The sequence below is a fragment of the Aptenodytes forsteri genome, unplaced genomic scaffold, assembly GCF_000699145.1.
Source record: "Aptenodytes forsteri isolate BGI_AS27 unplaced genomic scaffold, ASM69914v1 Scaffold119, whole genome shotgun sequence".
Lineage (NCBI taxonomy): Eukaryota > Metazoa > Chordata > Aves > Sphenisciformes > Spheniscidae > Aptenodytes > Aptenodytes forsteri.
In genome coordinates this window covers 5,142,797-5,152,968 of record NW_008796165.1, presented here as the reverse complement: position 1 = coordinate 5,152,968, position 10,172 = coordinate 5,142,797, and the positions used below count along the sequence as shown (strand labels likewise).

Below are 10,172 nucleotides of genomic sequence, written 5' to 3'. Positions count from 1 at the left end.
GTGGGGGGGGGAGGGGAATCCTGCACCATTTCTGCTGGTGGTTATTTTTATGCATTATGCTTGTTTGGCGGGGATCTCTGGGGAGTCCCCATGCTCCGATGATGGGCTGGGATGTAGAAGACAAGGTCCAGGCTGACCCTTCCCATGGCACGTCGGTCCCTCTGTGCCCCACAGATGGAGGGAAGCACCCTCCAGCCGGCGTCCTCCAGGATAACAGATGTGGTCCTCTCAAATGGAGGAATCCCAGCGCTGGAGGGATGCCAGTGCGTAGGGCGTGCTGGCCCCATCCCTGCATGGGAGGGAGGCACTGATGCTGTGCCCAAGCCACCTGCATCCCAGCTCAGGGAGCTGATCCCAAATTTTCAGCACCCTCTGCTTTATAAAGAGCCCTGCAATGCCGAGGTGCCCAAACTGCTCCCAGGAAGGTGCTCTCCTTGGCTTCTCCCCTTGGTCCCAGCTGCGGGGGTACCTCCCCTGCGCCCAGCCCATCCCTGTCCCCATCCCCTGCTGCGCCTCCCAGCGCAGGGCTGCCACCTCCTCTGCCCGAACCTAGCAAAGCCCAGCGGTGAATTAATCTTCAACTGGGTACCCAGGATTGTTGCTGTGATGGTTATTATGCCGTGTCCTGCCCAGCACGGCGTTAATGATTAACACCCCAGGTTCAATGTCAGCTCCTGCCTGCTGCCTTTTGAATAGCCCTTCCATCGCCTCCTCTGATATCCTGACAAATAACTGGAGCACAGAGCTGCCTAGAAAGCACCCTTGGGGCTGGGTGGGCACACAGAATGGTTTATCTCTGGGTCATGGAGGAGGAGGAGGAGGAAGGCTGTGCTGGGGAAAGGGTGTATCACCTCGCTTCTTCCTCCAGGCCAGCCCGTGCCCTTCAAGGACGTCCTGTCCTCCCAGATCCAGGAACGTCCTGGCCAGGCTATTATGGCACGCGGGGGGAAATACCCTGCAGCAGGCACTCCTTGGGCAGCTGATGCCAGATGAGTTTGCTTTTGCTTCCTATTCACTCCCTTTATCAGCACAAACCTGAAGAGCTGCGATTCCTCCTCCTGCTCATGATGACCCTGTCCCCCACCAAAGCTAATTCCCAGGAGGGAGGGGGCAGCTCGTTTCCTAAAGTGCTGAGTGCTGCCCGTTCCCTGCCAGCACACCCCTCTGCCATGCAGGGTTTTGCCCATTGTGCCCTGCGGCAGGTGGTGCTGGTGGCAAACGCACCCTGCAAATCTCCTGGGACTTCAGCCCGTGCGTGGCACCCATCATGGCGGGGCAACACGTGAGCCAGCACCCCATGGGACTGCCAGGGGTGAAAGGCAGCTCTTCAGGTATCTGCCTTCCCCATATGGCCAGGGGCTCCAGCCCCTCATTTTCCCCACCCTGTGCCCACGGGGATGCTAAACACACCACCCGGCAGGAGGCTGCTGGGGTCCCGGATCCACCCCACCCAGCCCAGCCTCCAGCCCACGCACCAGCCTCTTCCTTACTGCCGCCGAGGGAGCAGCTCAGCCTTGAGCCACCCCGCTCCCCAAGCAGGGGGAAATTTCCCACATGGGCTCCAAAAGTGGCTGATTCCCACAGGGAGAAGGTCCAAGGCTGCTGCAGGAGGGGGAAATACAGTGACCTTGGGCTGGTCCCCATCGCACAGGGGCTTGCAGGGCCTCAGCAGATGGGATGAGGCCGGAGATGCCACACCACTCCCAGGGGCTCTGAGTGGGCGGGGGTTTGCGTGCACCCCTGTTTCCCTGTACAGAGCAAAACCCAGAGCACAGGGATCAAACACCACCTGTTTGCTGAGCCCGGCCCTGCCGGTGACCCCGGCTCTGCTGCCCAGCGTTCCCCCGCACAGCCGGGTCTCTCCCACCACCCTCCTCACCTCCTCAGCCGGGGGAGGGGCAAACCCAACTCAGGAGAAAAGCAAAGTCTGCCCCTGGGCTCAGCCACCCTTCCCTTCGCTCCCGCCAGGCCTGCCCATCCCAGAGGGTTTCTGCCCACGCCAGCTGGCCAGGCTGGTCGGCACCCACACAGGGGGTCATTGCCCATGGTGGAGTGGAGCAGGGCACAACCCATGGACCGGGGAGCACCAGAGAGTGCGTGGCCAGAGACAGCAGTGACGTGGGCTCTGGGAAGCGGCAGGGCGCTGCCAGCTTGCCTGCAGTCCCTGCCAGGGAGACTTTACACTCCTGATCTCCCCCACCCTGTGCCAGGGGTGGAAAAGGGAAACCCACACCCCGGCACACACACCCTGTCATGTAATATGCTCGGGCACCTCGAGCCCAAGGATGCCTTCTCAGGGGCAATAAGGAAGTTTCTGTTTGCTACCACGTGCCCCTGGGGACTTTTTGGCCTCACGCACTGACAGCACAACTGTCAGCTTTTGGGGTGCCACCAGGCACCCCGGGGTCCCAGTCTGGGGGAATCAGGCAAGTCTAAGGGTTACAAGGTGCAGAAATGCCTGGTGGCACCCACATGGGTTGGTGGGGACAGGGCAGTGGGCTGGGTGCGTCCTGGGGCTGCTGGGATGGGATCTCCTCTGGGGAGCCCAGGAGCTTCAGCAGTGCCTGGGCAGTGGGAAGTGGAGGGCAGGGGCACAGCAGGAGCACAGGGGAGGCTGCACCAGCCTGGCTTACCCCCTGCTGCCCCACTGCTGCCCTTTGGCTGCCAGGGGAGCCGAGAGCCGGAAAGGTCGATGGGGAGGAATCGCATCCGGGAGGAGAAACTGGTCCTTCCAGTTTCCCCAGCAGGCTCAGGGGAGGAACGAAGCCAGTGGTTGCAGTTACTGCAAAAACTCAGCACCACAGAAACTGCCTGCCCTGTCCCGGACAAACCCTGCAGCAGGGAAGAGGTGTGAAGCTGGCAGCCTCTGGCTGTCCAGGCGTCGCCCCCGAGCCTGCTCCACCCCGCGGGGGTGATAGCAAAAGGAGCTGGCTTTGCAAGGCAGCCCCAAAAAGAGGGAGCAGAGGGGGACATGGCCAGGCCAGGCGTGCCCAGCAGTGCCCGGCTCGGTGCCAACTGGCAATGCTTGGTGCCATTTGGCACTGGTGTGGCTCCTGGGCACCACGACACCTTCGGGAAGGGATCTGGGCAGCGCCGGGGTCCAGGCTGCTTCTGTGTGCTTGGAGAGGGAAAAGAGGAATAAAAGCCCTGACCTCACCCATGAGGTCATCAGTATCGTGGTTTAACCCCAGCCGGCAACTAAGCACCACACAGCCACTCACTCACTCCCCCTGGGTGGGATGGGGGAGAGGATCAGAAGAATAAAAATGAGAAAACCCATGGGTTGAGATAAAGACAGTTTAATAGGTAAAGCAAAGGCCGCATGTGCAAGCAAAGCAAAACAAGGAATTCATTCGCTACTTCCCACGGGCAGGCAGGTGTTCAGCCATCTCCAGGAAAGCAGGGCTCCATCACGCATAATGGTTACTTGGGAACACAAAACGCCATCACTCCGAACGTCCCCCCTTCCTCCTTCTTCCCCCAGCTTTATATGCTGAGCATGACGTCATATGGTGTGGAATATCCCTTTGGTCAGCTGGGGTCAGCTGTCCCGGCTGTGTCCCCTCCCAACTTCTTGTGCCCCCCCAGCCTACTCGCTGGTGGGGTGGGGTGAGAAGCAGAAAAGGCCTTGACTCTGTGTCAGCACTGCTCAGCAGTGACAAAAACATCCCTGTATTATCAACACTGTTTCCAGCACAAATCCAAAACACAGCCCCATACCAGCTACTGTGAAGAAAATTAACTCTACCCCAGCCAAAACCAGCACAACTGGTTTGTGGTAGAACCGGGACCTTCACCCATCCAGCAAGGAAGAGGAAGAGGCGGCCATTTTCTGGCAGCTTCCCCCCACGCCTCGCCGTGGGGCAGTGCCAGAACCCACGTCCCCGGGGCTGAGTCACCCGGGGTGAGGAGCAGGTCCCTATGCCCATCCCACTGCCACCCAGCTGCTCCCGCCAGCGTTCTGGGTGCTGGATAGTGCCAGGGAATTGCCAGACCCTGAGGGGCCACGGCGGTGCCCCGGTGCAGCCCCGTACCCAGTGCAGGAGCTGATAAGGGAGTGCCATGGCGGGCACGGAGCAAGGCAGCGCGCGGGGAGGCTGTTTGCACACCAGCCTCCTGCCCCGCTGCTGATCGCCCTGTCCTTCACCACCGCCACCCCACAGCCCTCGTGCTCTGCCCCACAAACAGGGAGGTAGGGAGCCTCATGTCAAAAATGGGGTGAAGCAGCCCTCCACAACACCCACCCCCCAAACCACCCCCCTTGGCCTCGCTTTTGAAATAGGGAAACTGAGGCACAGTGAGTGGATGCTCAAGGTGAGATAACTGGTGGGCACTGAAACCAGGGAGGGAGTGATGCTGGGGAAAGGAGGTGGCTGGAAACCCTCCCAGCCCGCCCACGGCCCCCCACCATCCCCACACATTGAGGGACCATGGGTGCGACCCCCCCCACATCCCCACATGGGTGGTGTGAGACCGTACTAGGGGATGGAGATGCTCGGAGATGGGGCTGGCAGGACCCCCTCCCCCTCACCGCCCCAACCACTCCATTTGGGGTTCCCGGGGCTGATGGGGATACCAGTGCAACCCCCTCAGAGCCAGCCCTACCTTTCAAGCCAAGCCATTGCTCGGTCGGTGAACCGGCATTGCTGAGCGAGCAGCGGCTGGCGTGGAGGGCAGGGCAGGTTTGGACGGCTAATGGTAGCCCCCACCACTCCCTGGCTGTTGTGAAAACACCAGGCTGCTTGTTTCCAAGCACCCGAGCGGTGAGGAGCTGCAGCAGAAGGAGGGCAGGCAGGCTGCAGGCAGGGCTGCGCTGCCTGCATGGGGCTTATGGGGTGGGGGCAAAGGCAAGGCAGCCCCCTCCCCTCCTGCGCTCCCCTAGGCGGAGGCTATTTATTGAAGGCAGCACTGAGACTGATTCCAGAACATAATTTGTATCTAAGATGAAAAATTTATTTGTTTTTCTTTACAGCATGGAGAGGGGCTCAGCCATGAAATGACAGGGGGTACAGGGCAGCCCCGGCCCCCACAGAGCCAGGGACCGACAGGGCTATGCTTCATGCACCTGCTTCATGTGCTTCCCTGCCAGGGCAGGGACAGAGACCAGCCAGCACCTCTTTTAGGGGACAATACGGTGACAAAGTCAGGGCTGGCAGAAAATGGGTGTAGGGGTAGCGATGTCCCCATGTGAGGGTGTTGTTACCACCTACAACACCTTGGCTGGGCACCAGCCCCAGTTCAATGGAGCGATGCAGTAGGGCACAGACCAGCCCCCGTGCCAGCCCCCTGCCCCACCAGCCCCCGCACAGGGACACCATGGGACAGCATGGGAGAGGCACAGTACACTCCTGCAAGGGTTTATCAAGGCATTGCTGTGCCACTGCCAAATCAGCAGCCCTGATCAGCCCCTGTGCCGCTTTATCTCCCAAAAAGACCAAGCAGCTTCCCCCCCGCCCCCTCCTTCAAAAAACACTTCAAATCTCTATGTACAGACTCAGTGTGCCATATCAGTACAAAAATATACACAAACTCCATGGATCCCAGCTCAGTAGATCAAAACACAGCTATAAATCACAGTGCACAGGACAGCATCAGGCCCAGGGAGCGATGAGGTCCCCCTGAAAGCATGGCACGCCATGGGCGCACCCCGGCATGGTGGGGGGGCAGATCATCCTCCTGCCTCGTGGGGTCATTTCTGATCCAGATGGCAGTACAGGTACATGGCAACCACCATGGCCGCGATCTGGGGGTGACAAGAGGCAAGTCAGCCCCCCTAAGTGTCCCCCCCCAGCAAGGGTTTGGGTCACAGCCTGTAGCATACATCCCCAGCACACGCAAGGAGGAAGAGCTGCATGTGCCCAGGGAAGAAGGCTCAGTAGCCACCCTGGGGCAGATGGTGGTCCATGGGGCTGCACCAGCCCCCTGCAGCCCCTCGGCCACCCAGGCTGGTCCCAGCCCCACCGCCCACCTCCAGGTACAAGGAGGAGGCAGCAGCACAGCAATGCTCAGGCACTCACCTCCAAGGCAGCGATGCCGGCTGCCACGCCACCCACCACACCTGCATTAGTCTTGATTTCTTTCAAGATCTGAGCGAAACAACCCTGCAGGAGGCAACCACACACATGGGGACAAGCAAGGGGTAGTGATCCCCTAACTGCTGGGGCACAGCATCCCCAGAAAGGGAGGTACGGTTCTCCAGCCCAGAGCTGCACAGCCACGGAGAAGGTCTGAGGGCTTCAGGAGGCAACTCATCTCAGCCACTTTTCAGGCCAAAGCGCAGTATTGGGCCAGGGGGAGGAGGGGAAGAGGCAGGGAAATCACCCAAAAAGGCAGAGCAGTGCCTGGATTCATGCTCAGCTCCAGGCATGCCACCCTGCTGCAGGGATCCCTTTAGGACCAGAGCAATGATAGCAGCTTTGCTTATCTCCACCAGGGACAAGCCAAGGCCACCACAGCATCCCCCAGGACTTAAAGCCCATGGGACCACCGTGTCCAGAGCTGGGGCTGGAGCTACAGGACAGGTCTCCCTCCCTGTGCCAGGGCACACCCCAAACCAGGCTCTGCCAGAAGGCAAGAGCCACTGGCACATCCGTACCGTGACTTCACTGTTTGCGGCGAGTGTGTCGTTGCAGGGCTGTTTATCATTACAGCAGGACTCTGGGTAGGTTTTGTGTTCCTTATGCCAGGGGGAGTCGGTGAAGTCTGTGTAGTTATTCAGGCCACAGCAATGGACCTAAGAGGGAGAGAGAGGAAGGGATGGGGAGAGCATCCTGCAGGTCTCCCTCCTGGGTCAGACACTGTCTAGACCCCACCCCACCATGGAGGGGGTCACCCAGCTCAATCCAGCTCTGGGGGGGGGTGCTCAATGGCCTTCTTGGGACCAGGATTTTGCCCCACACTCCAACACGTACAGCTCTCACCCCAGCCACGGGACCGCTAGATCCCAAGCGGGTAGGTCCCAGGCACCTGGGAAGCTGATGGAGTGGTGACAGCTCAGCACATCCAGGATTGTGATGGTGTCCCCATTCCCATCCTGCTAGCCCACCCGGCTGTGCACCACCAAGCCTGTGCTGGGAGCATGCTGATCCACAGGTGGGGGCCCCAGGGCTCAGCGCACCTCCATCATGGTGACATTCCAGATATCTGTGAGACTCTTATCCGCCCCATACTTCTCCCTCAGGAGAGGGGTCACCACAGCCGTCAGCAGCGTCTCTGCCTGGAAAAAGAGGCAGAGAAACACCATCAGAGAAGGTCCTGGGGAGCACCACAGAGCCGAGCACCCCCATACTGGTCTCAGCCCACGGGGAGGAGACCAACCAGACCCAGCATGGCCAGGAACACGTCACACCACGTCCCTTTGGCCCGAGGACAGTTTGACCCCTTCCCCACTAACCAATGCTTTATGGCACCAAGGCCACTTATGACCAGTGAGTCATCTGATAAGCAGCTTAACTGAGGGAGCCAGGAATGACATTTGCCCTGTGGTTGACTTCTCCAGTGCCTAATGAGGCAAGTCACCTTTCTCCCAGGTGGTTTCTCAGGTGCCTAATAAGGGGTTGGAGTTTGCTCAGCATGAAGCATTAAGGACTTCCTCTCCCATGTGGCTCCTACCATCAGAGGTGGAGAGGTGTCAAGCCTCAGCTGGTACTGGGCTAAGGGGTTTGAAAGAAAGAAGTGGGTGAAACTTGTACCATAACCCTCATTTCTTTAGGGCAATGGGAATCCCTGTTCCCACCACCCTCACCCCAGCCAGGCCGCCCCAGCCTGCCCACATAGCTGGTGCCAGCAGGGACTGGCATCCCTTCTTCCTGCAGCAGTGCCCACCTCTCAGCTTCCCCATCCATGGGCAGCACTGCCAGCCCCAGTGTCTCCTGTTTTCCCAAGGGGTAGGGCAGGTCCCAGATTAGCCCAACCCAAGACTTAGATATGCCACTCACAAGACCTGTGTAGACCAGAGCCACCACGGCAGCAGCAATTTCGGCAATGAAGATGATCAGCACCACCGAGAAGAACTAGGACACAGCAAGGGGAAGGAGATCAAAGCAACAGCCAGAGTCCACAGGGCCCCCAGGAACACATCTGCTTCCCAAGGACCAGCAGGACCCTCCCTCAGGGCTCAAGTCCTGTCTCATTGCCTTCAGCTCTGCTCCAAGGCAGAAGCAGCACATCCTTGGGGTCCTCCAACCCTCCATCTGCATGGGGCTGACCTCTCCGGACATGCTCCAAGAGAGACCTCTTCTCAGCACCAGCTTCCGCTTCCCTTCACCCTTGCCCAGGGCAGACTTTGGGTCCAGCACTGCCTTTCCAAGGTCCACCCAGCCTTCCACCACATGGGAACATCCAAGGAGGACATCTCCATGGAGAAGTCTATCCCTCAGACCTCCCCTACCAGAAACCCAGCTCAAATGAGGCTTGATAAGGAGATAAGTCAGGTCCATACCATCATCAGGAGACACTGGCTCTCCTTCTGGGCACTGCAGCACCCGAGGAAGCCGATCACCAGCAGGATGGCACCAATGACAATGAGGAAGTAGCTCACATTCACAACCTGCAGGACGCTAGAGGATAGCGTCCCAAATATATCCAGGAATGACTGTCCATCCACTGTGACCCAGATGCCAACTCCCAGGAGGGTCCCGCCACCGAGCTGGGAGGAGAGAGACACGTTAGCTCCCGGGCAGGCAGAGATCTTGGCAGGGGTGAGGGGTGGTGGATGGAGACCACCCCCACCCCCATTGTCCCCAGCCTCTTCATCATCACGAGTACGAGAGGAAGGATGGGAGGAGGAGGAAACCAGCGACCTCCTGCCAGCAGACCACACCTGGGTGGAAGAAGAGCCGCTCACTAAGTCACGGAGGGGGCAGCCTCAGTGCTGCGGGTGCCCCCGCTTGGGGCAGGTTGCTGGTAAGGGAGCACCATCTCCACCCCAGGAGCCAGGCAGCAGCACCTCTTCACCCCAGGGACATGGGGAAAGTCCTGGTACAGGTATTTCTCCCCTCTGCAAATTTTCAGTGTGCCAAAGCAAAACTTCGTGGCCACTGAGAGCAGCTCAGGGTGTTGCCACCACAGGCTTGGGGTGTCTGGGTGGGTCACTACCCCAAAACATACCTCACCACCAGCACATCCCCAGCTGCAGCATTGCAGCTGCCCCCTTCCCCAGCCCAAGGGGTTTCGGTGCCAGCAGCGGGGCAGCAACCCCCACGCAGGGCAGCCGAGCCAGCGGTGCCACCAGCCACCCCCTGACCCCAGAGGGGCCCACACAGCCAGCTCAGATTATGGCCACCATCATGCTGCTGCGAGTTCCTCCAGCCGGGGAAGCTGTCTACTTGCCCAAGGGAGCAGCCCCCAGCCCCAGGCGCTCACACACTCCTGGCAAGGGCAGCTCAGGGCTGCCTCCAGCCTGCCCTCCACCCGCTCGACCTTCCCCACCAGCCCCAAGTCCTGGCAGGAGCTTTAAGGAGGGAGTGCTTCACCAAGGCGAGCCTGGGGGCTCTGCACCCCCCCCTTCCAAAGGCTATACCCCACCGCACCCCCTTCCAGGTGGCTCTATTGCTCCTGCAGAGCCAGGGTAGCTCGCAGGAGCTCCACTACCCTGGGCCCCAAGTGGGAGCTGTGTGTGCTCCAGAGATCCCCAACATCCAAGACCACCGACACCGCAGGTCGCTGTCACACACATGGGCTGCTCCCCTACAGAGATGGAGCCCCTCAGGCAGAGACCCAGCAAACCCCCCTGCTCTGGGGCACACAGCACCCCTCGCCAGAGCTTCAGCACAGGTAGAGACATGGGTGGCTGATGCAATAGCCACCATCCCCAGAGCCCAGCACAGTCCCCTGGGCTTTGACCAGAGCTGGAGAGCGAGAGACCCCTGCAAGCCCAGGGCTTTAGTCCTCAGCTTGGGGCCAGAGACCACATCTCACACCCTACCAGGGTCCCAGGAGCACGAGTCGCACCAACACCCAACTGCCCATGACACCCTCTCCACCCCCCGCAGAAGGGGGTGTGGAGCGAGAGGAGAGCCCACACAGGCAGGCTTCGCACACCCCATGCCCAGCTCAGGGCGCTCCCCAGGAGCTGCTCCCGCAGACCCCGGCCCTTCATCCCAGTTTCCCCGGGCAGAGGAGGGGGCTGCCAGGCTCGGGCCTCCGGGCAGAAGACAACCATGGGAGTGCAC

General features: G+C 60.2%; 1 protein-coding gene across 1 annotated transcript in view; it reads right to left on the bottom strand.

The window, feature by feature from the left end:
- Nucleotides 1-5,689: 5,689 nt before the first annotated feature.
- Nucleotides 5,690-10,172, bottom strand: part of TSPAN1 (tetraspanin 1) — a 7,084-nt gene continuing 2,601 nt past the window's right edge. The window contains exons 2-7 of the mRNA XM_009287465.1: nucleotides 8,441-8,647; nucleotides 7,938-8,012; nucleotides 7,118-7,216; nucleotides 6,596-6,733; nucleotides 6,018-6,101; nucleotides 5,690-5,743 (exon numbers count right to left, since the gene is read on the bottom strand). Coding sequence (XP_009285740.1) covers nucleotides 5,690-5,743; nucleotides 6,018-6,101; nucleotides 6,596-6,733; nucleotides 7,118-7,216; nucleotides 7,938-8,012; nucleotides 8,441-8,647 — 657 coding nt within the window. The remainder of the gene's footprint in view (nucleotides 5,744-6,017; nucleotides 6,102-6,595; nucleotides 6,734-7,117; nucleotides 7,217-7,937; nucleotides 8,013-8,440; nucleotides 8,648-10,172) is intronic.